The sequence below is a fragment of the Otolemur garnettii genome, unplaced genomic scaffold, assembly GCF_000181295.1.
Source record: "Otolemur garnettii isolate 467f Iridium unplaced genomic scaffold, OtoGar3 scaffold00096, whole genome shotgun sequence".
Classification (NCBI taxonomy): domain Eukaryota; kingdom Metazoa; phylum Chordata; class Mammalia; order Primates; family Galagidae; genus Otolemur; species Otolemur garnettii.
Window position 1 is genome coordinate 2,942,079 of NW_003852491.1, and position 25,087 is coordinate 2,967,165.

The 25,087-nt window shown below is 43.0% G+C and overlaps 1 protein-coding gene across 4 annotated transcripts in view; it reads right to left on the reverse strand.

Moving 5' to 3' along the window:
- Nucleotides 1–25,087, reverse strand: part of ARHGAP17 (Rho GTPase activating protein 17) — a 63,493-nt gene that overhangs the window by 13,252 nt on the left and 25,154 nt on the right. For 3 of the 4 annotated variants that reach the window (XM_012808922.2, XM_023516695.1, XM_023516694.1), the window contains exons 9-17: nucleotides 20,851–20,978; nucleotides 18,724–18,835; nucleotides 17,148–17,229; nucleotides 15,731–15,811; nucleotides 13,834–13,947; nucleotides 9,244–9,335; nucleotides 7,110–7,266; nucleotides 5,181–5,414; nucleotides 2,462–2,649 (exon numbers count right to left, since the gene is read on the reverse strand). In XM_012808922.2, the coding sequence (XP_012664376.1) occupies nucleotides 2,462–2,649; nucleotides 5,181–5,414; nucleotides 7,110–7,266; nucleotides 9,244–9,335; nucleotides 13,834–13,947; nucleotides 15,731–15,811; nucleotides 17,148–17,229; nucleotides 18,724–18,835; nucleotides 20,851–20,978 (1,188 nt within the window). The remainder of the gene's footprint in view (nucleotides 1–2,461; nucleotides 2,650–5,180; nucleotides 5,415–7,109; nucleotides 7,267–9,243; nucleotides 9,336–13,833; nucleotides 13,948–15,730; nucleotides 15,812–17,147; nucleotides 17,230–18,723; nucleotides 18,836–20,850; nucleotides 20,979–25,087) is intronic. The other variant, XM_012808923.2, reaches the window with a different exon arrangement.

Consider the following 25,087-nt stretch of genomic DNA (forward strand, 5'->3'; position numbering starts at 1 on the left):
TGCAACAGTGAGACTGTCTCAAAAAAAAAAAAAAAAAAAAAATATATATATATATATATATCTATCTCTGTGTGTGTGTGTGTGTGCACGCGCGTGCGCGTGTGTATACACAGAGTTATACGTGGAATCCAGGTAGAGAAGACTAATCTCCCTCAAGGATCACTGAAGACACCAGTGAGTACAGGGGAGCCCAGAGGCGAGGGTGGCATTCAGAAGGATGATGTGGGGGTCTACAACAAAGCAGTGTACTGAATTTGCCTCCCTGTCTATAACTTATAGAAATTACACTAACATTGGTGTAGTTCTTTGTAAAGATAGTGCCTTTACAGACAACCATATCCAATTTAGTCCTATGTCACAATCCCCCTTAAGCAGGTATTTTAATTTCTACTATACATGTGTAGGAATTAAATCAGGAAAGGTCAAATCAGCGGCATTAACCAGTTCTGTGAATTTAGGGGAAAGTTAGAACTTAAACTTTTGAGTGCAGAGCCTTTTCCCTTGATCATAATTGCCACTCATTACAACCAGCACTGCCCCATCTAGCCCTCCTAGGACACCATCACCGCTCTGGGTTGGAGCCCCATCAGAGGCTTCGTCCTCAGTTCAACCTTCACTTCCACCAAGTCAACCTCCTAAAAACTGTTTCAGTGTCCACCCTGGCTTGCCAGAGCACCATCTCTGCCCTCTCTGTCCTGTCCACCTTTGCTTCTTACTAGAGCTTGGGAGGGGTCCTTGCAGGCAGTCAGATCAGTGTCTTTGCTATTGCCCATTATGGTGCAGTAATCAAAGACATGTTATAGGAGAGAATTCATTTACAGGTGAGACGGGAGCATGGTCAGAAAAAGGAAAGCAGTCTCTACGTGGCGAGTGAGCAGATGGGGCCGGGGGCTGCTGCTCCCTGGGCTGGTTGCAGCCCACCATCTCTCGTGGTGAGCATCCCCCATTCTGACCATGAATCTCACTGAACACATACATTTTTTTTTTCATACAACATACTGCCCCCAAACTCAAGTCAACAACTGAAGCGCTGAGCTCTATTAAGAGGATAAAATGTAGATCTGGATTTACTGAGACTCCAACAGGGCATCCTCACAGAGCTTCCCAAGATTAATCTTGCTCTTGTGAGGTTTTTGTTATGCACTGACCTAAGGTCCTGACCCTAGGGTAAGAAATACAACTTCTCTGCTGTATGATGCTATTGTTCAGGTCAGCCTCTGGTGGATGCTCTTGGGCTTAGGCGATTCTGTTGCCTCAGATTCCCAAGTAGTTGGGACTACAGGCACCTGCCATAACAACTGGCTTTTTAAATTGTTGCAGTTTGGCTGGGGCTGGGTTTGAACACACCACCCTTGGTATATGGGGCTGGCGCCCTACCCACTGAGCCACAGGTACCACCCTACCCCCAGTTTTTCTAGACCTAAGAGGCACTTAGAGCTCCCAGGCCCACAAGTATTTTTTGAATGTCCCCTCTGTGACAGGAAGGGTACCAGGAGTAAGAAAACTGGGGTGTATGAGACAAGTAAGATCCCAGCTCAGTAAGAGCTACTTTGTAAGACTGGCAATGAGCAGAAAAAACAATAAAATTCAGATTGAGAAAAATGCTCTGAAAAAAGGAGAGTGACATGCTGGAGAATGACCTGTGTGTGAGGTTGGTGAGATGGTCACCAACTCACACTGGGTGGTGGGTGCTAAGGGGCACTCACAGGGAAAGAGACCCTTAAGCTGAGTTCTGAATGATAAGAAGCAACCATGTGAACGTAAGGGACAGAATATTCTGGAAAAGAAAACAACTGAATCCCTAGGAGGAAATGAGCTCAGTGCATCCCAGGAACAGAGAGCAGAGTGCACTGAGAGGGGGACAATGTGAGAGCCGGGCTCAGAGACAGGCCCTGGCCAGACCACACAGGGCCCAGGGCAGGAGGTTTGCATGGAAGCTGCTAGGGAGTTTCAAGCAAGAGATGACATGATCTACTTGGGATTTTAGAGCAATCTCTCTGGCTGCTGGGTGGAGGAATACAGGGAAGATAAGTGGGGGTAGTTCAGATTATGTTAATCAGAACCCAGAAAGCCCTGCCCCCCATTCAGAGGGTGGTGTCTCCTAGACCCACAAAACCAGGGTAGTACAGAGACCGCGGTACAGAGGTGCAGAGGTAGTAAAGAGTGATGGCTTGGACAACCAGAGTCCTGGAAAACTAAGAGGGTTTTTGGAGAAATGACTTTTTGTTTGCTAAACTTTGTAATTCCTAAGAAAAAAACACATTCTTAAATGTCTGATTTTCTGTTCTCTACCTTTTTCCTTTTTCATTATTTTTCTCTTTAATGTCTGATTTTCTTGCTTGCCATTTTATCACTGACTTGGAAAACATCTGCCCAGAAACCTCACACCTGAGCCTTTGCACTACCTCAAGGAGGTGGGCACATCCTTCCACAAGGGCAAGAAGGAAGGGTGGCTACTTACCTCGACGCAGAGTATGAGGGCTATGCCCCACAGCGTTATGAGCTGGGCCAGCGGAGAGCTGGTGGGAGCCAGCAGCCGCCTGGGCCTGGGTTTGGCCAGTGGTCATCTGACTGCTGTTTCTCGCTGGTGCAGGGGCAGGGGCAGGGGCAGGGGCAGGGGCAGCTGCAGCGTCCTTGGGTTTGGGAGGACTGAGAAGAATAAAAGTCAAGTTAGAGGTCAGACACTCCTACCTAGAAAAGCCAAATATACTATACTATAAAATATAAGACTCCATGGAGAATTTTCACTTCAGCAGGCAAGGAAGGAGATGATTGGAAATTTTCATCACTTACACTAGGCCTATAAAGCTACTGTTTAGTTGATATCATGCAGGAATACCTATTGTATGATGCCATGTTTCCTCGAAAATAAGACACTGTCTTATATTTATTTTTCTCAAGAAGACACACTAGGGCTTATTTTCAGGGGATGTTTCTCTCTGTGCCGAAATGCATAGCCACGCCCATCACTAGGTCTTATTATTGGGGTAGGGCTTATATTTAACAAATGCATAGAAATCCTGCTAGGGCTTATTTTTGGGGTAGCTCTTATTTTGGGGGAAACACGGTATTTACTGCATCAGACTGGCCTCCAACTATTCTGCTACTTCAATATTATGATAGAGAGACCCTTTCAAAGCAACCAACAAGAAATTATAAGTTCTACTGTGTTTGTACTAAAATTGGGCAGGATTTAATAACATGAAAGGGCTTCTGAATGTTGACGTATACACTGTACAAAAACTAAACAAAATCTATGGGCGGCGCCTGTAGCTCAGTGGGTAGGACACCGGCCATATACACCGAGGCTGGTGGGTTTGAACCCAGCCAGGTCCTGCTAAACAACGACGACAACTGCAACCAAAAAAATAGCTGGGCATTATGATGGGCGCCTGTAGTCCTGGCTACTTGGGAGGCTGAGGCAAGAGAATTGCTTAAGCCGAAGAGTTTGAGGTTGCTGTGAGCTGTGATGCCATAGCACTCTACCGAGGGCGACATAGTGAGGACTCTGTCTCAAACAAAAACTATGGGAAAATAATACTCAAAATTGTAAAGTGCTTGGTTATTATCAGTAATTTGGACTTGAGGAAAGAGAAACTCTGAAAGGCTAAATGATTATTCAAAGTCCAGAACTGGTAGTATCAGGATAGAGATCAGAACTCAGGCTTCCTACTTTCTGCCCCAGATCTTTTTATATAAAATATTACAGCTACATTTTATCAAGGTCACATGGAGTAAATGATATTAGTGAAGTACACACAAAAATATCTGTAGAATGTCATATGAAAAAACAGCAAACTGATGACTGGCATTCCATTTGTCCTCCTGCAGTAAGGACTAATTATTGCCTTAAGCAATGTATCTAGCCTTGATTAAAGAAACTGAATGCCAGGAGGAAATGGAAATGTATGGAATTTACTTATACTTTTTTTCTCAAATATAAACATTTAAACCAGAACAGATATGTGCACAGGGCAACTGTTACTAACGAACTGACATGGAGCTTATGATGCGCGTATAAAGCCTTATGACCTCTGAAGGCTTCATGTTTCCTAACCAAAGAGAGAATTTTCTCAAATTATGTGAGTAAGAATGAATTCAGGAATGCACAAAGCATCCAAAGCTCAGCTGTGATGACTGAACAAGAATCCTGTCTCATAAGCAACTCCACGTACTCGGAAGCTCTCCCTCACCAACCCCAAAGGTGAGAGGCGTCCCCCCAAGGCAAATCTGCCTCACTATGGGAGGAAAGTGTGCACATCAGCAGGCTGTTCTTGTTTTGTGCACATTTACTTCACTTTATATATGATCACTCAGTGTGCTGTAGATGGGCAAAGCAGAGCAAATGACAATAAAAATCCTTGCACACACTCTGTCACAGGGCTCATCTTTTACAGCAGCTGCCAGTTCTGAACCATGAGAGATACACCTGAAGTCGCGCCTCTGGGTCATCTGCCCTTATCAGTGTGCAGAACTGAATTAATGCCAATTTTATAAAAAATTCAAGCTTAAGGTTGAACAATTTTTATTCAAAGTTGTTATATGCTTGCAGCCTACTCCAGGCAGGTTTTCAAAAGGTTAAACAACCTTTTAAAGAGCCATTTAAGATAATCAACCATCTTATCCTCTATCGTGGACTTGTGTCAACTCTCTAATGAGAGAAATGCTGGGGGTGGGTGGAGTCACAGTCACCTCTTGTGACTAGTACGCTGCCTGGCACATAAAAGTTGCTCAGTAAATCTGTTTGATTGAATGATTTAATGAATGAGCAAATGAACGAATGAATGCCAGGAATACCAACACTTAACTAACTTGCTACATTCAATGCTTACTAGTTAGCACAGTGGATGACAGCAAGCAAATGGCACACGAACACAGACAGCACACATCAAACAGGTATGAGACACTTATCCTAACTGCTAGACACATACTGGCTTCCAGTTTCCAGCACCAAAGCAGCATGGCAAAGAACGCAAACAAATGTTGCTTTCTTTTGAAAACAGAAAAGGAAGCAAGCGATTTGCAGTTTTTTTCCTCCGTCCTTTGCCAACTGGAGCAATGAAAGCCAATCTGGCTCACTCCATGCTGAGGTGACTCCTTGGGTTTCGATGCCATGCCCAAAGGCACCACAAGAAGGCTGGGCATCCAGCCTCGCTGCCAGCAGAAGTCAGCCTTCTTACCTGCCATCGCCTGGGCTTGGCCCCTGCTCCAGTATGCCCGCAGAGGAAAGGACAGTCCCACCCCCAGAGCTGCTTTCAGCCCTAGAGCTCTGTGGAGGGGGCTCTGGGCCTGCTGGCGCCAAGGTGCTCCCATCTGTGGGCGGGAGTGGCGGCTGGAAAGCGGGGGATATGTGCTTTCTATTTAGGGTGCCACCCCGCCGGTGGGCCTGGAAGTCCATAAGCTTCACACCAAAGCTACACAGAAAGAAGAAACAGTCAACACACCATGCAAGCTGACTACTGAGACAGAAGCCCACGGGTCCACATGTGTTAAAAGCACACATGAGGACAGCCACCCAAGTTGCCCAGCATGCAGTGAAGCGGCAAGGACCACACTAATGGTCATCCTATTACCAAGGCAAGCAATTCCATTTGGCTTTAAACCTGAGCAAAGCCAACAAACCTGGTACTGATTAATATCTTTAATCAATTTAGGTGTGAACAGCTGAAAGTAAACAGGCAGGTCTCACCTTGAGTGACATTATGTTAACGTGTTTACTTCGACAGAACCTCATACCCATCTCAAATCTGTGTTTGAGAAATGAGGCTGAAGCCAAGTATAAAAGGCCTATCAGTGGCAGTGTAAGGTAATCACACCATATAGCTTCTTAATTAAGATGAAATGTAGAAACATTCACACGTGCATGTGAAAAGGATACATCTAAAAAGACATAATCCTGGAAAAAATAGTTGCTTTTGGGGATGGTGGCTGCAGGATAGAGTAGAAGAAGACTTGGTTTTCACTGAGCCGTTGGTACAAGAATGGTCTGTCATGTGCTAACTAGACTCACAGCACTGCACTTTATAACAAACTATAAGAAAGCTAATTTTGTTATGTGCAATGACAACTTGTCATCGGGAAACCCTACTGAATGTGGGAATGAGGATTCGGATAAGTAAAACTTTTGCACAGGATGCATGTGGATTTCAGAATGATAAAATAGGAAAGTGAAGCATTTTTGCTATGGGGTAAAAACCCCCCAAACAAAGCAAAACAAACAAAAAACACACGTCACTATAAGACTGGGCAACCAAAATAAGAGCTTATCGCTTAGTTTTAATGTAAAACTATTTCTAGTAGTATTACACATACTCAAGAAAAGCATATTACTTCAAATAAGCCTCTTAACTCTTAGCACTGCTGGTCGAGGCAGTGGTACTTCATCATACACACTGGATAGGTTGGCATCTGAAGGCAAGAATCACAAATCTTTTGTTTTCTTTCTTTCTTTTTTTTTTTTTCAATATCGAGTCTCACTCCATCACCCTGGGTAGAGTACCAGGGCATCATAGCTCACAGCATCTTCAAACCTTGGGCTTAAGCAACTCGATTCTCTTCCCTTAGCCTCCTCAGTAGCTGGGACTATAGGCACATGCCACAATGCCCAGCTAGTTTTCTTTTTTTAGTAAAGACAGAGCCTCACTCTTACTCAGGCTGGTCTTGAACGCTTGAGCTCAAACAATCCACCAGCCTTGGTCACCAGAGTGCTAGGATTAGAGGTGTGAGCCATCCCGCCTGGCCTACAAAAAGTCTTAATTATCCTTAATTACCACTACTCATCTTTACCTTCTTTCTCCCCTAATCAAATACATTTAGGTGAATTCGCAACATGTGTATGATGCTGTTCCACTGTAAGGCTTACCACAGAACCATCCAGTTAAGCTTGACTACATACGGTACGAATGTTAAGTGCCAAGCTGCACACCTACTTTATGCTTGGAACATAAACCCACAGCAGAATTCCTCAAACTATCTGGACCTATTAGTCAGGGGTGCATAGAGGGCCACTCAAACCCCAAGTCCACCTAACCAGTACCAGACACTGCAGGTCTAACGAGTCTTCTATGTGTTATCAACTGTGGGTTTGAAAGTAAACGGTCTAAACACACCTCTCCTTCTTCACCAAGTCCCCTTCCATCACTGCCATGCTGGCGGGCCGCTTCCTCTCAAGAGTACCCGAGTCAGAGTCACTTCCAGTGTGGGATGAGTGATTAGAATTTGGGGTGGCGAGAGGTACAAATGCTTCTGATACGTTAAATTCCACCTCTGCAAGAGAAAAAAAATAAACAAGTATATGAGACACAGACCACAGGGACAAGGGAATTCTAAGACACCCTCCCACTGAAACCCGAATCTCACCTTTCAGTCCACAAGCTCCCACTACTTCACAAGTGGAAGTCCCTGGCATGCTCACCCTAAGAATAGTTTCTCAAACTAATGAGAGGTAACATAATAGCACAAGAGACAAGGAGAAGGCATTATTCAAAATACAAATTTCAGATGGCATCTGTAGCTCTATGGGTAGGGTGCTGGCCACATACACCGAGGCTGGCAGGTTTGAACCTGGCCTGGGCTAGTTAAAACAACAATGACAACTGCAACAAAAAAAAAAAAACAGCCAGACAGAATAGCCAAACTTGTCGCAGCTGCCTGTAGTCCCAGCTACTAGGGAGGCAGAGGTAAGAGAACAGCTATTAAGCCCAAGAGTTTGAGGTTGCTGTGAGATGTGATGCCATGGCACTCTACCAAGGGCAACATAGTGAGACTCTGTCTCAAAAAAACAACAAACAACCCCCTCCCCCACAAAAGCCCAAAATGTAAGTTTCAAAACCCTTTTGCTTTATCTTTAGTGAAAAACAAAACCTTCTGTAACGCAGAAGAGGACAGTAAGTATAGATTATTGGAATCATTAAAAGTGAAAGATACTTATACTCTGACATAAAACAAATAAAAGGCAACATCAAGTCCATAATTTCTATGGCAGTTTTTCTAAGTATCATTTTCCTTAATGAAATCTTGGGCAAAATCCAATACTAATCCATCCATCCCATCTTCATTCGGCATAAGGGAGGTATGATTCCTGGTGGGAAGTCGGTGGTGAAAGTTGCTGGTGAAGCAAAGATGAGCACTTGGCCTCATGGGTCTTAGGCTACGATGAATGCAGCAGCAGAGTTGCTCTGCGGGAAGCAGGAGAGGGAGGTCCACACTCCTAACACTTGACCAAACAGTATTGCTAAAGGAAGCTACAAGAACCTCTATGGATACCAGGATTGCAAAAGTCTCGTTTGAAAACCTATCACCTAACTAGAGGTCCTCAAACTTTTTAAACAGGGGGCCAGTTCACTATTCCTCAGACCCTTGGAGGGCCGGACTCCGGGATAAATGTCCTAGGCGGACTACATGTGGCCCGCAGGCCTGTAGTTTGAGGACGGCTGACCTACAGGATGAAATTCTAATTCCCCAACATGGTCAACTCAGACCTTCGCCAACTTTCCCCAGTTGACCTTTCCTGCTTTGTATTCTGCCACTACACAAATCTAAAATCTAGAGAAACAAACAGATCGCTTCCAAGTGAAAACTGCCCCATGTTCAACTTCACCTCTTTTATAAAGCAATCCCTGGCTCCCCTCAGCCAGTACCAGAGTTTGTCAAATCTTTCTCTATCTACCTAAGTTACCATGTACAATAATTTTATCTGTTTATGTGGCTGTCTTTTCTGGTGGCCTGAGTTCCTCCAGGGAAGACTATAAGCCTAACCAGCAAACATGTAGCACTTAGTGAGTATTCCATGCACACTGGCTGAATATCTTTTAGTTGAAGCTAAGTGAAATATAAGATGATATGATTCCCATTATGTTCAAATATCAATGCAAATGAACAACGTCTGGAAAAGAAATGTGAAAAAGTGAAAACAATTATGTGATCATGAAGGGATTACTGATATGTATTTTTTTGAATTTTAAGAAACAGGATTACACTGTATCACCCAGGCTAGAGTGCAGCAGTACAATCATACTGCAGCCTCAAACTCCTGGGCTCAAGTAGCTGGGACTGTAGGCATGTGCCACTACGCATGGCTAATTTTTTTCATTTCTTTTAAAGATAGGGTCTTAGGATCTTGCTGTGTAACCTCATGGCCTCAAGAGATCTCCTGTGTCAGTCTCCTGAGTAGCTGAGATTATAAGAAGACTTTCTATACTACTGCTGTATTTCTTTGGCAGTCAATCAAACTAACATAATTACCTTCAGGGAAGAACCAGTCGGCATGCTGAATGATGGGTTCAATCACTGCAACCACGTGGACAGACGTGGCTGCTGCCATTTCAGCAAGTGTTCTGCAAAGGAAGTTCACAAAATTAAATATTTCTGGTTTTATCAGGGCAATTCAATTATTTTTAAAGGATAAAATATTTAAACACAGATGAAAAAATCAAGTTTACAAGGTCCTGGTCTCAGTGATCATCTAGGGAAAAAAATTAACCTGACTCTGCTGAGTCACTCCATAGTCAGCTGTTGACAATCAAAGTTTCCACTGTACACAGGCCCTATGAGCAGTTAGGAATCTGACAATTAAGTTCGAAAACTTGCCACTGTGTCCTTACACTGACAGCACTGTACAAACAACTCAGTGAGGTTTCATAACCTTGGCATATCTTTGTCTCACAGTTGTGTTTGCGCTGATGTGTGGTGGTTGTCTTGCTGAATGGCATTCACTGTTGTTTTTGTGAGAATGAACATCCTCCATCATGAGAATGTTGGAACTTGAATTAGAACAACAAACAAACATTCATAAACATCTTGTTAAACTTGTCTAGAGTGGAAGTGAAATCAGGAAAATGTTAGTCCAAATTTATGGGGATAATGCCATGAAGAAAACAGCAGCAGGCTTGGTGCCTGTGGCTCAACCGGCTAAGGCGCCAGCCATGTACACCTAAGGTGGTGGGTTCGAATCCCCAGCCCGGACTCGCCAAACAACAGCTGCAACCAAAAAATAGCCGGGCGTTGTGGCGGGCACCTGTGGTCCCAGCTACTTGGGAGGTGGAGGCAGGAGACTCGCTTGAGCCCAGGAGTTGGAGGTTGCTGTGAGCCGTGATGCCACAGCACTCTACCCAGGGGGACAGCTTGAGGCTCTGTCTCAAAAAAAAAAAAAAAAAAAGAAAGGAAACAGCAGCATACAAATGGATTAAACATTTTTCTGAGGGGAGAGAAGTGTCACTGGTGAAGAGGGGCCAGAACAGCCAGTAGTACTGTGCAGAAATGACAAAAAACACTGCAAAACCTCCTATAACCCCACCCAACATAAAAAAAAATACACCATTGTTTACTGGCTTATAAGTTCTAACAACTGAATTTATAAATTCTACTCATCCTACAAAAAGTGCTAGGAATTCTGTGTCCTTTCAATGTTTGTTTTTTCCCCAGAGAAGGTTTTGCCTTGTGGTGTAATCATAGCTTGCTGTAACCTCGAGTAGCTGGGACTACAGGCACATGGCACTAAACCCAGCTAATCTTTTATATTTTTGTGGGGATGGGGGAGGGTGTCTCACTATGTTGCTCAGGCTGGTTTTGAACTCCTGGCCTTAAGCAATCTCTTATCACCACCACGTTAGCCTCCCAAGTTGCTGGGATTATAGGTGAGGTATCATGTCCACCTTCAGTGTGTGTCAAAAGCTTGTTTTAAACAGGTTTGGAATGAGGCTGCACTTCCTCACTAGAACCAGTAGCTGTCTTCTAAGACCCAAGATCACAAAAAACCTCTGGTGCCAGTAACATCATCAGGGGTCGTGTTGTTGCAGTGTGCCTCTTAGAATGGGAACCTGAGCCCTCATATTTATACTGAAGGTCATAACATACACAAACCAGCCCCCAGATGAGTGTTCAGAAGTTACATGTGATTAATGTCAGAGCGCGAAAGGAAGAAAAGAAGTAAGAATCTTTATCCTGCTGCCAAGTCCATGTTCTAGCTGGGAGTCAGAATACTAGAGAAGCTGAACCTGCAGAAGGCCTGCCGCCTCCTGAGCACCCACCATGCTGCCGCAGGGGCTTCCCTCATTCGTTTTTACAACCACCTGTCTTGAGGCCTATTTTATAAGTGAGGACAGTCCATTCCCAAGAAGCTTAATCTCATGTCTGACTGTCTCAAACTTCTCTTTTCTTTCCTTTTTTAAAACTCTGACCTCTCTTCTCACCACAACATTTTCATCCCATTTTCCAACCTACCAACAGTTCCAGCACTTTTCAAATCCCAGCTTAAAACTGTAAGCTCTGCCTACAAATTACCCTTCACACCGTCTCTCCCCTCTGGATCCTGACCAGTCTCCATGCTTCAGAACCGTGCTGGGCTAGGAGAAACAGTCCTCTCATGTCCTTTTCCAATTTTTCTTTTTGAAGATAGACTGTTCATCTATTGATTCACAAGACATTTTCACATATTCTGAATATTTTTGGAAGAACTCGTTCCTAGTTTGTGAACTGCCTTTTGTTTAAGATCCTTTCTGATATATATAAACTTCTAGCTGTTATAGAGACAAATCAATTTTATTCTATTATTATTATTATTTTAGACAGAGTCTCACTTTGTCGCCCTTGGCAGAGTGCTGTAGCATCACAGCTCACAGCAACCTCCAACTCTTAGACGTAAGTGATTCTCTTGCCTCAGCGTCCAGAGTAGCTGGGACTACAGGCGCCCACCACAACGCCTGGCTATTTTTTTGTTACAGTTTGGCTGGGGCTGGGTTCAAACCTGCCACCCTTGGTATATGGGGCCAGTGCCCTACTAACTGAGCCACAGGTGCCGCCCAACCAATCAATTTTAAACTTATTATTTCTTGTACTGTTTTTTTTTTTTTTTCTTGAGGCAGAGTCTCACTATGTCATCCTTGGTAGAGTGCCGTAGCATCACAACTCACAGCAACCTCAAACTCTCGGGCTTAAGCAATTCTCTTGCCTCAGCCCCCCAAGTAGCTGGGACCCACCAGCTACGCTTAGCTATTTTTTGTTGTAGTTGTCATTGTTGTTTAGCTGGCCCGGGCCGGGTTCAAACCTGCCAGCCTAGGCCTATGTGGCTGGCACCGTAACCACTATGCTATGAGCGCCGAACCCTTGTGCTGCTTTTATGCTTAGAAAATTCTTCCCCATCCCAGAACCTAACAAATGTTTACCTGCCATGTTCATGGCATCACTTTTTATGTTTAAACCTTTAGTCTATCTATAATTAATTTGCTATAAAATATGACATATGTAGTTAATTCTGTATATCTACTTATCTTAAATTTTCCTTTTAGATCTTTGTAAATAATCACGGATGTGTAGATGAATGAAAGATAGACTGTGATCCAAAAAGGTCACTGTACTTTTAAAAACTTGAATGGTTCATGATTTCACAAAGAAGACTAGCAGTGACAGAAGGTAAGGAAGGAAGGGTGATAGTTAAGAAATACAGGTTGTGTAGCCGAGGCCTGAGCTCCACCACTTCCCTGCTCTTAATTGATTACTTGATCTCTCCAACACTCAGTGTCCTCATCAGAAAAAATGAGGATACCTATACCTGCTTTGAAAGGTGATTTGTGAGGACCAAATGAGACCAGCAAAAAGCCACCAACAGAGTGGCCATTTCCCTGAAACCTCACCTCTATTCAATCTACATTTCTCAATGCCAACACAACTGTTTTTCCAAATACAATTTAACAAGTCAACCCTCTGCTTAGGAGCCTTGATGACCTCCCATGACCTAGAAAATAAGCTCCAAACACCTCAGCAAGATATGTGAGGCCAAGGCTCTTCATAACCTGGCTCTGGCCTATCCAGTTACAGCCCCATGTCTTGTCTTCAAGTTATACATGGCCACACATATCCCCCTCAATGCTGGAAGCCCAGCCCTCGTGATGCATTATTCGTGATGCAATGCCCATCCAGATTCCAGCTGTAGGAAACTATTAATTCATCAAGGTACAGTTCAAGTGCCACTTCCTAACCAGAGCTTTCCCTGAACTTTTCAGCTGGAATTACATTTCTTCATCCGTGTTGCCACCATACTTTATAATGTCTGTGATACTAAGGGTGGCAAAATAATGCCACCCCAAAGTAAGTCCCTTTGGCATAAGGATATTTTTAGTTTAAAGGCACTTGAAAGATAGCAGATGCAAGAAGGTGCTTGGACCTTCCTTTTTCATCCTGAAAGCAGAAGATAAACTCCTATATGAAAAATGACCAGTAGAGATGAGGAATCAAGGCGAGGGGAAATTTTTATCTACAAAATTTGTTAACGTAATCTCTACCTTCCTAGACACCTCTCCACAGTTAATGGCCCCAGCCCAAGCCCTTTGCCTTGTCATGTTTTCACAATTTACTACTTTGTGTCCAACTTAGTGTGTAAGTGATCAGCTCTAGCTGCTTCTTTGGGTCTTCATTTTCCTGTGGGGGTTCCCATGTATATGGGAACTTGTATGCTTTTCTCCTGTTAATCTATGTCAATTTAATTCTCAGGACCAGCCAGACACCCTGAAGGGGAAGATGTCAAGTTCTGTCCTCACTGTAGTCCGATGTGTGTACATCTTAACACTGTGCTGTAGCCACTGGCTGACCAACTGGTGCAGAGCAGGGGCTTTCTGAGAACTAGAACAATGATCTTACATCCCCATGTGACCAGCATCCAGGGAAGCACCCAGCTCACACTCATATGTGTGTCCTGAGAATGCTGGCTGGAAAAAATCAACTTCAGAACACCCTGAGGCACAGCTAAATCTAGAATGTGCAGTCCAAATTATACTTCTACTCATATTATCAGAGGAAAGAAGAAATTATAATATTAAGATATTGGAAAATGTTACTTACCCTTCATTTTTGGCCCATAATAAGTTAGGGCCTAACACAATCGCAATGTTGCTAGGAGTCATTTTATTAACGTCACTAGTCTGAGCAAGCTTTGCAAGGAACTTGATTAAATACCTATGGAATAAAAGAGAAGGGGCTGAAGCATCGTCTCTGAAATATTTGCAGGGAGGGTTGCTCTTACTACTCAGGTGCTCAACCTCCAGTGCTCAGCTGCTAACTGCAGAGTGTTCCACACTCAGAAACTGGCTCGGATGAAGCACTTTATAAATTTCTTGTGTTTTTTGTTTCTGAAAACAGACTAAAGGGCTTGGAAGAAGAAAATAGCTCAAATATAAATTTCAATAGTTCATCACTGTTTGCTGTTTATTTCTAATCCATTTTTCCTTGTGTCCTTACTCCCAAATTGTAATGTGATTAACAGTGGGCTCAACATATACACACACACATATTTATGCATAATACATATATATTTAATACATGTACAGAGGGTACCAAAATAATATATACATATTTTAAGAAAGGAAAAAACTGTCTTAAAATTGTAATATTCAACACATACTGATAACAAAAGATTAATGGAAGTCTCATTGAGCACCTCTTGTAATTGCAGAAATCAAACATGACTTGACTATTACAAATTTAATACAGTTTTTTCCTTTCTTAAGATGTGTATACGTTTTTTGGCACCCTCTGCATATAAATATTTTTTAGAGATAGGATCTTGCTCTCCAGGCTGGAGTGTAGTGGCAAGATCACAGCCCACTACAACCTCAAATTCCTGGACTCAAGTGATCCTTCTGCTTTAGCTTCCCAAGTAGCTGGGATTACCAGTACATACAACCATGTCCAGCTAATTTTATTTCATTTTTTTTAGAGAAGGTCTTGCTATGTTTTCTAGGCTGGTCTTGAACTGCTGGCTTTAAATGCTCCTCCCTCTTTGGCCTCCCAAAATGCTGAGATTACAACATGAGCCACTAAGTTTGGCTGTTAATATATTTTCAATACAAAAATGCAAGCACAGGTATACTGCTTAACGGAACCAGTATTTGTATTTATAAGTATAAAAAATCCAATTTATCATACAGATATACTCTCTGATGTATAAGTACGATATTATGTGTATAAGTGCAAAACAGTAAGAACCCAACTATCAATCAATGGGGAGTTAAATAAATTACAGTACATCCATACAGTGGAGTACTCTGCAACCTTAACAAATTAATTTTGTACCGAAAGGGAATAATCTCCAAGATGTATTAAGCAAATACATTAAGACGTTAAGCAAAGAAAGCAAAGGGGGAATGCTGTTTACCACATACACTAGCATTTGTTTCTCAAAAAGGGACGGGGATGAAAACATGTATGTATGTATTTATGTGCATGTATTTGCTTTAATGTGTTTGCTTAATATGCATTAACTTTTGCTAGAGACTATATAAGAAACCGTACACATCTGTGTCTCAGGAGAGGAAATCAGTAACGTGATTGAGAGTGGGTTCACAGTGGGGGATGGGAACAGAAGTGGTTTTTTATTGTATACCTTTTGAATTTTGAGCCATGGGAATGTGGCAAATTTTCTTTGTACGATAATTATTCCATAAAGTAATACATAATCTCTGTTCCTTGAAATTTTATTTAGTAGGATGATTTATGCTCTATTTAAAATAAATTAGGTAGCATACATGAAAGCACGTACGTCGTTGTTGTTTAGCAGGCCCAGGCCAGGCTCGAACCCACCAGCCTCCGCGTATATGGCTGGCGCCCTACCCACTGACTATGTTGCTGGTGCTACCCAAAGTGTTTTTTACTGTGCCAAGTATGCTTGAATAAAATGGTGTCTCTGCTGGGGATTAAACCTATCTTTATTCCAGAGTCACTGCGGCTCAACCATACATACCTAAAGTTAACAAAATTGTGTGGTGGCAACTTCTGACATGTTCTCCATAAATCTTGAAGTTTTTTGTCTTGATCTTGCACACTGAGAAAAAACATTTTATTAAAACACATATTCGTGATACCTTTATCAATGTGCCATATTAATAGTGATGCTTCCATCTGAAAAAGAAAGCCCACCTGGAAAACAGCACAGATTTTGGAATTAAACAAGAACTGCCTCTGTGACATTTTAAATAAGGGCTGTTCTGCTTCAAAGCACCCACCCTAGACAGACTGCAGGCAAGGGAGGAGAGAAAGGGACAAAGAGTAGGAACACACAGCACTGGGTCAGACAAGTCTCAATCTGATTTCTAAGCTCTGCCCATTACTTGCTACTTCCTTTGGCCTACTCCTTCCCAAACCTCAGTTTCCTCACCTGCAGTATGAAATCGTCTGCCTTTTAGGGTGTTAATTAAGGGTAACAGGCGGTAAAGGGCATAAAGAATAGTGTAGGCACAGCACTTAGCACACAGTAAATGCTCAGTAAACATTATTAAGAGTTACGTCACATCACATAGTTAACAACACAGGGTCCATTTACATGCAGATATGTTTCAATAATTATATTGGAATTTTTTTTTTTTTGAGATTTGCAACAATTTGAAAAAAACTTGAGGATGAACCTGCCATTCCTAAGACAGCAAAACCAACCCCTCCTCTACCTCCCGCTCCTCCTCAGCATGAAGACAAGGCTGACGACCTCTACTGATAACCCACTTGCACTTAATGAATAGTAACATAGATTTTTCTCTTCCTTATGACTTTCTTAATAGCAAAATTTTCTTTTCTCTAGCTTGTTTGATTGTAAGAATGTATTATATAATACATACAAACATACACAATACATGTTAACTGACTACTTATGTTATCAGTAAGGCTTCTGGACAACACCAGGATATTAGTAGCTAAGCATTAGTAGTTAACTTCTGGAGCCAAAAGTTATATGAGGATTTTCAATAGCATGGGGGTCAGTGCCCCTAACGCCATGTTGTTCAAGGGTCAACTACATTATAGCATGGCTGAGTTGGAGTGTAGCTTCTTAGGCACATTGCCTCTGGTCAATATGACACCTGTCCCAGTTACACAGCTTTCAATATAAAGGGCCCTTGAGATCAGCCAGTTCACTAACGTGGATACAACTGTGTCTTCATCCATATAAACCACACAAATTTAAACCAATATAAAAGTGATGACCTTCCTACACTAATAATTATAATACTCGATATTTCACTCTAAATGTTAATAAGAACTGGGGCACATATTATTTAATAAATACAGTATTTTAAGGTTATTTTATGATCCTTGAAAATGATTTAAAAATAGGATACAATATTACATCACTTCTTTTAACTTTCAAAATCCTGTGTCCTTAAAGTTACCTTGCAACTTGTGTCCATTCTTCATACAGATTAAAAGTCATCAAAGGTTCTGGCAATTCCCGTAAATAGGACTTCAAAGCACCTGAAATAATTAATGCTCTCTTTGAATACAAAAAGGGGTAAGGCTGAGAATTTCAGAACACATTATTTTGTAAATCAAAATTATCTCAATTACAATGTTCCATGGCATATAAAAAATACCATAATTTGGCAGAAGTGGTTAGAGAATGAAATGCTCATAAAATGAATTCAGGCCCTTGTGAGGTGATTTTGTTGCTATGCAAACATCAAGTGCACTTATACAAACCTAGATGGTAGAGCCCACTACACACTTAGGCTAGATGGTACAGTCTGTTGCTTCTAAGCTACAAACCTACACAGCATGTTACCATATTGAACACTATAGGCAACTACAGCAGACTTTTCAGTGTTTGTGTATCTAAACACAGAAAAGGTAATGCACTACACTAAGACATATGATAGCTACAGCTGCAGCACTAGGCAACAGAAATTTTTATTTTATTTTATTTTTACATATACATGTGTTTACTAGGTTTCCACTTTCTGCCTTCACAAAATCAAAAAGGCTTAAAATTTACCATCAATAACAATGTTTGAGATAAGGACTAGAAATGAAAACCTTGTAAAGAATGAATGAAGATAAATACATTCATAAAAGAAATCAGACGATTGCTGCAATGAAGTACTAGGCAATAATAATAATAATAGTAATGCAAAGAAAGTAACATTCGCATTGTCAAATAAGAGTATGTCTATTATACAATGCTTTGCTTGTAATTTCTCCTTTATAATAATATATTTTTTCCAATTTTAATATCAGGTATACCCAGATTAAGCAGAGTTTTGAAGTATTTCTTCTTTTTCTGTTGTCTATTAAGATTTGGCATGATCGTTTTTTGAAATTATCTTTTATTTATAAATATTAGTTGTCTATTTTATGAGACTTTGGGGAAAAAGTAAGAAGAAGTTAATTGATGACTCCATACCAAACCTCAGGGTCAAGGCAACAGAAATTTTTCAGTTTCGGCTTGGCGCCCATAGCACCGTGGTTACGGCTACAGCCACATACACCCAGATTGGCAGGTTGGAACTTGGTTTGGGCAAGTTGAACAACAATGACAACTGCAACAAAAAAAAATAGCTGGGCGTTGTGACAGGCACCTGTAGTCCCAGCTACTTGAGGGGCTGAGGCAAGAGAATTGCTGAGGCCCAAGAGTTAGAGGTTGCTGTGAGCTGTGACGTCAGCACTCTCCCAAGGGCGACACAGTGAAACTCTGTCTCAAAAAAAATTTTCTGTTTCATTATAATCACATGAGTCACAATTGTACATTTGGCCCATCTTCAACTGAAATGTCATTATGCAGCATGATTATGTATCTCCAAAATATTTGTGTTGTAATCTACTTTCACCATTACTTAATACACAACAAACAAACAAAGGGAACAGAAAAGGGGCGTGTATGTACACATTACATGCTACCATATGGCATTTTATCAGGAGACTCGCCCATCACTTTGAGGGTGACTCAGTCTGCAGACACTCCTTGGAGCTCACCTGCTACTGCGTGGGGGTCTGAATAGAACTCATCCAGGTGAGAAGTAGAACAGTCTAAAGCAGCTTTCAGTTTCTTTAACTTGGAGGCTCCAGCCCCAATTCGGAAAAGGCCCTAAAGACAATGAAAAGCCATTGGCATCAAGTGCAGATGGGGAGTCTCACACTAAGCAACAGGATGGCCTGATAGAAGGGAGCCCCATTCCCCTTCCTAGCTTCAGTACACCTGCCTGCCTCGCAGAACTGTTAGGAGGAAAGAAGAGGTCCAAGTTTGTACCCCGAGCAGAGTGACTGGCAAAGAACAGAGGTCTTGATCTGCCTCATTATTAAAATACCTATGCCTAGGCTTGGTGCCTGTAGCTCAGGAGGCGAAGCAGCCACATACACCTGAGCTGGCGGGTTTGAATCCAGCCCAGCCCGCCAAACAACAATGACGGCTGCAACCAAAAAATAGCCCGACATTGTGGGGGCGGGGCGCCTGTAATCCCAGCTACTTGGGAGGCGGAGGCAGGAGAATCACTTGAGCCCATTTGGAGGTTGCTGTGAGCTGTGATGTCAGGGCAACAGTTTAAGGCTCTGTCTCAAAAAAAAAAAAAAGGAACCAAACCAAAATACCTGTGCCTATTAGAAATCCATCTAAAAGATTTTGCAATTGTACAAGGTGTGTACTTCCACAAGGTTGACTTCTACAGATTTTCTAAATTTAGTATTTAAAAAAAAACTCAAGTAGCTTGGTGCCCGTAGCTCAGTGGTTAGGGCACTGGCCACGTCCATGGAGGCAGGGGGTTTCGAACTTGGCCCAGACCTGTTAAACAACAATGACAACTGCAACAACAACAAAAAAATAGCTGGTTGTTGTGGAGGGTGCCTGTAGTTCCACCTACTTGGGAGGCTGAGGCAAAAGAATTGCTTAAGACTGAGAGTTTGAAGTTGCCGTGAGGCCACAGCACTCTACTGAGGGCGACACAGTAAGACTCTGTCTCAAAAAAACAAAACCAAGAAAAATTGTGTTAAACTCAGCTGCAAGTCACTTTCACGCCCCTAAATGCTACTTAGGAAAAGCAGAGAACACATAAAGAGTCAACTGGAGAAGCAGGAGTATGAAGGATATCAAACTAGGAATTAAAAAGACTTCAATTTTAAAGAAAAATCTAGGCAGGGTTCATTGGTCTCAGCACTACTGACGCTTTGGGCTATAGTTCTTTGCTGTGGGGGCTGTCCCATACATTATACAAGCCAGTGGCAGAACTCTTCTCCTCAGTGTGATAATAAAAAATGTCTCCAGACCCTGCCGATTGTCTCCTAGGGAGCACATCTGGTCCGAGATGAGCAGCACCGACCTCAGCCTGTAGAAGCAGAGGTCACATAGGTGGGGCAAGGGAAGTGACCGGAAGTGAACACAATGAGGGCTTCCTTTCAGGGTGTTCCTTGAACTGGGCACGGATTGCATGGGTAGGTTTAGCTGTGAAAATTCATCAAGCTGTTTACCTATGATATGCACTTTTCTGTTTGTGCATTATATTTCAATAAAGAGTTTTAAAAAGGAAAAAAAGTTTGCACTTTAATTCTTGCTGCGACCCCGAGTGAACTCCCTATGTGCTGACTTCCTTATCTATACAAGAAGAGTGATGAGAACTGCCTTGCTTAGTTCCTGGGGAGTTTTTGGTAAGAATCCCATGAAACAAAGTATGTAAATGCTCCCTTCTTCCCCTCAAAAAAATTGCACAGTAATACATAAATATAAGATTCTTGCTGTAGAGGCTTGCTATTAAAAACCAAATCTCATGGAAGTTCTGGCCTGTTTGCACATCAGGAAATCCAATGCTGCAAATTACAACCAGAGTTTAAAATGAAACAAGACACAAAAAAAAAAGTCATGGTGTAGTACAAGTAGGAAAGGTAAATATGGTCCTATAAACTCTTTATTTCATTTATAGACAGACAGGTAAGATGTGTAGCGCCTCAATTAAAAATGTGGGTCATGATGACAGAAGTCTGAAAACTGCTGGGCTACATAAAACCCACAGTGGCTGTGTAAGAAAGGGAAGCCGGGAGTGCAGGGGGCATGGAGTTCTGTGTGGAAGAAAAGGCACAGAGACTTGGTGTGCAGGCCCACAAAACGCCCCTCACCTCCTCCTTCATGCCTGTTTCCAGGAGCAGCATGACACAGGCTTCGATGGGAAGCGCGATCTCGCGCCCACTCCGTTTCAGGTGTTCTTCCAAAGGAGTCCCAAAAGCTGGCTTTTCCGCCCACTTATCTAGAGCAGCGAATCATTCTGTTAAACACCAAACAACCTCATGCCACTACCAAGCTATTTTGTCCCCAAACTCCCCAAGGGGGCTTTTCCAGCAGTCTGGTAACTGAAGTGTTGAGAAAAGGATATGTCTATTCTATTTGCTTTTGTTATTTACTATCTCCTGGAGCACCAACAGTGTGCCAGGCTGAGGCAGGTACTTGTGGAACAGCAGCCCTAAGCAATCTGCGTGGCACCCCACGTGGAGCCCAGATGAGGCGGAGCAGTGCTATGCACCTGCATGGCGCCCGTATTAGCACAGAGGATGTATCTGAGCATACCACTGTCCCTGAAAAGAAGTTATTCTAGACATACAAAGCAGTGTTGTCCTTCTAGCTGGGGGACAAGAAACATGGGAAAGAGAACATTATTTTCATGTTCTCTTTCAACGACAACATGAAAATAATCTGAAAATTTCAAACACAAGTCAAGCATACAAGACTATAGACGGTCAACATGAAACTGTGTCAAATGCAACATCTCCATGACATGCAGCGCTTCAGACTGCCACATCTCCAGATAGGTCCGAAAAATTCTGAGTTGAAAAAAATGCAGCATCGGCAACCCTGGAGCAGCTGAGGCTGAAGGCTGTGCTAACAGCAGTAAAGCGATCTTTTAGATTATATTCAGGTCCTCTGAGGCAGCTTAGCAGAAATGCATACAATAATAAAGCAGTAAAACAGATAGAAGAATTTAGAAAATGGGTATTACTAAATTAGAATAAGAAGTATCTGGTTGGGTGTGGTCTGCCTGTGGGAGTACTGCTGCCTGAGAAGCTCACAGAAGCAAAGCAGAGAAAAGTAGTTGGTACAAATTCCCTCAAGGAGAAAAATTTAATTCTCTCCAACACTAGGAGAGCACCTTTCATGGATAGTGGTTCCCTAATCGGCTATTAGAGTTGGGTCGGGCAGCGGTGACATTCACTCAGCTGTGTCTCCTTACACGTTCCCCTACATCACAGCAGGGCACAGGCCTGCGAATACTCTGCACACAGGGGAAGGAAGAATATAAAATCCCACAAATCTGCACCCCTGAGAGCTTGCAGAAGGGAGTGGTGTGAGAGCAAGTGGGGTAAAGGTGGACAAAAGGGCGAGGAGAAGGCAGACCAGGGACAAAAACAAGAAGCAGGCCGCCAGCCACCCCAGGGCAGTTGGGAGTCTCCTGTCTCTGGCCCAGCCTCAGCCCAGTAGAATCTCTAACAGAAAAACCATCCGGGGTCTGGCCCTTCCCAGAGGACAGAGCACTATGAAAGTCCTCTCAGAGGCCAAATCTTACCTGACTACTTTGTCCCTTTTATCTAAAGCAAAGATACTCAACACAGGGCTGAAAATGGCCCCACAACCTATCTCATGGGGCTATGGGGCTATACAGGAACCACTCAGGGGAGGTCTGCAAATGACACCTGCCATCTCCTCAACCACAAGCCAGGCCCTGGGATGCTGAGGGGTGGGCATATTCCAAACCTATGCCAAAACTTTCTAGTAAATGCTCAACAGAGCATGCCCCACCACCCCTTACCCTGTTGTAATGTTGGCAGAGGATGCAGGAAAACCACTGACCTAGAGATTAGTCATACGGCAAATTCTACCTCAGGTGCTGGGGTCTCAAACAGCAGACCTACTATGTGCCAGGCACTGTAATGGCACATGAAGTTCATAGAGACTCCCCACTCTCAGGACGAGAGCAATCAAATTGCGAAGGAAATACAAGACATACATGTAAACAAAGAACAGTAATAAGACATGTTTGCTAAGTCACGGCAGATCAATGGTCATGAAGGGTCACAAACACAATTGTCTGCAGAGGCCAGAAAAGAGAGCACATGCACAGTCTCCAAGGGGGGTGGGGGGCTCCGCTCCATAGCGTCAGATCCATGTTGCCTCATGGGAAAGCAGACCCAGAGTCACTAGATGTTCTGAAATTCCAAGAGAAGCCAGAAATCAGGGTCATTATGTGCCTGGGTTTTAAATGATGGCAACTAATTAAAAAAAATTTTTTTTTAATGAGATAGAGCTGTTTGCAACTTCTGGGGCAGACCATAAATGCTAGTGTAATTCACGAGGCAAAGCATTTACCGTCAACTTCACTTGTCAGAGAAGTCTTCTCAAAGGAAGCGCGCTTGGAAGGGGTCTCATAAGATGGATAAGAATTTAAACAAAAATAGGCCAAGAAACAGGCAAATACATGCTGTGGAGGGAAACAGGCTGAGAAAAGACCAGGAATTCCTGTCCCAAGCTCACGCACAAGGTGGTAAGAGCACAGAGCAAAGCGAACCAAGGGAGCACAGAGGAAGGCAAAGCACAGAGCAACAGGGACAGAGCCCCGCGGTGGGGTGGGGGAGAGGGAGAAGAGGCTCTAAGGTCTCAGACCCAGACTGTGTTGAGAGAGAAGAGGACAGCTAGTACGGAGGGAGAATCAGTTTGCTCTTTGAGATCCATGCAGTTTAAGGTGAAACCCAGTTATGAAAAGGAACTGATGCTAAGGAGGCTGTGAGGATGAAGGCACAGGTGAGAAGCAAAGCTGTCAAAGTGAGCAGACTTCCAGGGAAAAGGGAGAGTGAGGAAGGAAGGAGAAGACAGGAGCAAGGACTGGATCTCAGAAAAGGCTGATTTGGGGGTGGGGATAGAAACGAAGGAACGCAGAGTCCTAGGAATGAAAGAAGACAATCACATCAAATGAGAAAAAACTGTAATGAGAAGAGATGGTCTACATTACGTCAACTGCGAGGATCTGGCTAGAGGAGGCTGGTCCTTTGGGAATTGCAGAGAGAGAGAGAGAGAGAGAGAGAGAGAGTGTTTTACATAGAAGAGCAACTGAGAGTTGAAATCAGATTACAAAGGATTACGGGGTAGGAAGGTGGGAAGAAGTCAGAAAAATGAAAGAGAATGAGATTAAATGGGCACCACATTCAGGACAGGGAGGTACTGCATAACCACCAGCTGACCTCGAATGTGAGACCAGAGTCTACAGGAGTGTGGAAAGTGGCAGGGGCCATCACACATTTTTTCTATAGTAAGGACACACTGGGGCCTTCTGAAAACAGAAGACGACACAGGAAGAGGAGACAGGTGTACAGGAGAGGTGGGCAGGAGGACATGCAGAGGTGGGAGGGTACCCCCAGCTCTGAGAAGGGGTGACATTAGCATAGAAGGTGGATCACACGTCCTCCACTGGCTGTTAACCTCACACTCCTGCTCCTTTTGTTCCATCCTAAACTCTGACCTGTTCCCTCTCTGTTCCTCATGACCTTCTAACATATTTCTCTATGGAAAATAGCCTTGGTGAAATAACAAGAATATATTTTATAAAACGGACTGCTCAAGAAATCTAATCTTGTTTTTCTGCTTGTTAGTCAATTCCAAATCAGACTGTAAGACACTCGCAGGCCAAGACAATATCTACTATATCTATTATCTTGTCCCAAGCAGGACTCATCCACAGTGTGTATCTCACAAATACATGCTCTTAGTACTCTGAACTGCCTGGAGAGTCTGTCCCTGGAAATGTGGAACACTTCCCAGTGTCTTCATCCCTTTGTACCATGACCCAATGCCACCCTCCAGGAACTAGGAAACGATCATTTAGGAAAACAGGGCAGTGGCTGAGGAAATCAGACATGTTGCACCTGAGATCACCAAAGACCTGGCTATGGGGTCAGTCAAGACATGACATTTTCTAATTCCATAATCAAAAACTTTCAGGTGCAAAGCCAGACTCTGTTAGGACTTCCCAAAACTCTGGGGAAGTGGCATTCTTTTAGGGTGCTAGCGTGTGTATACCCACAGCACCCTCCACCCACACACTTAACATCACATAGTCATCACACCCAGCACCTATCCTGATCCCCTCTCAGCCCAAGACCAGTGATTTTGCAGGGGGAGCTCCAAATGTCAGTTCTACTCCATAAGCAGAAAAGCACATCAGATGCAAACACAGGCAAGAAATTTCTGCCTCAACAACTTGTACTCATCTTGCCAGTAAATAAGGGAGAAGTGTGATCAAATCTTTAGTGAGGAAAAAGAAGTTTTAGACATCCACCTTAAAACTAAAGTTCGAAAAAAAAAAAAAAACTA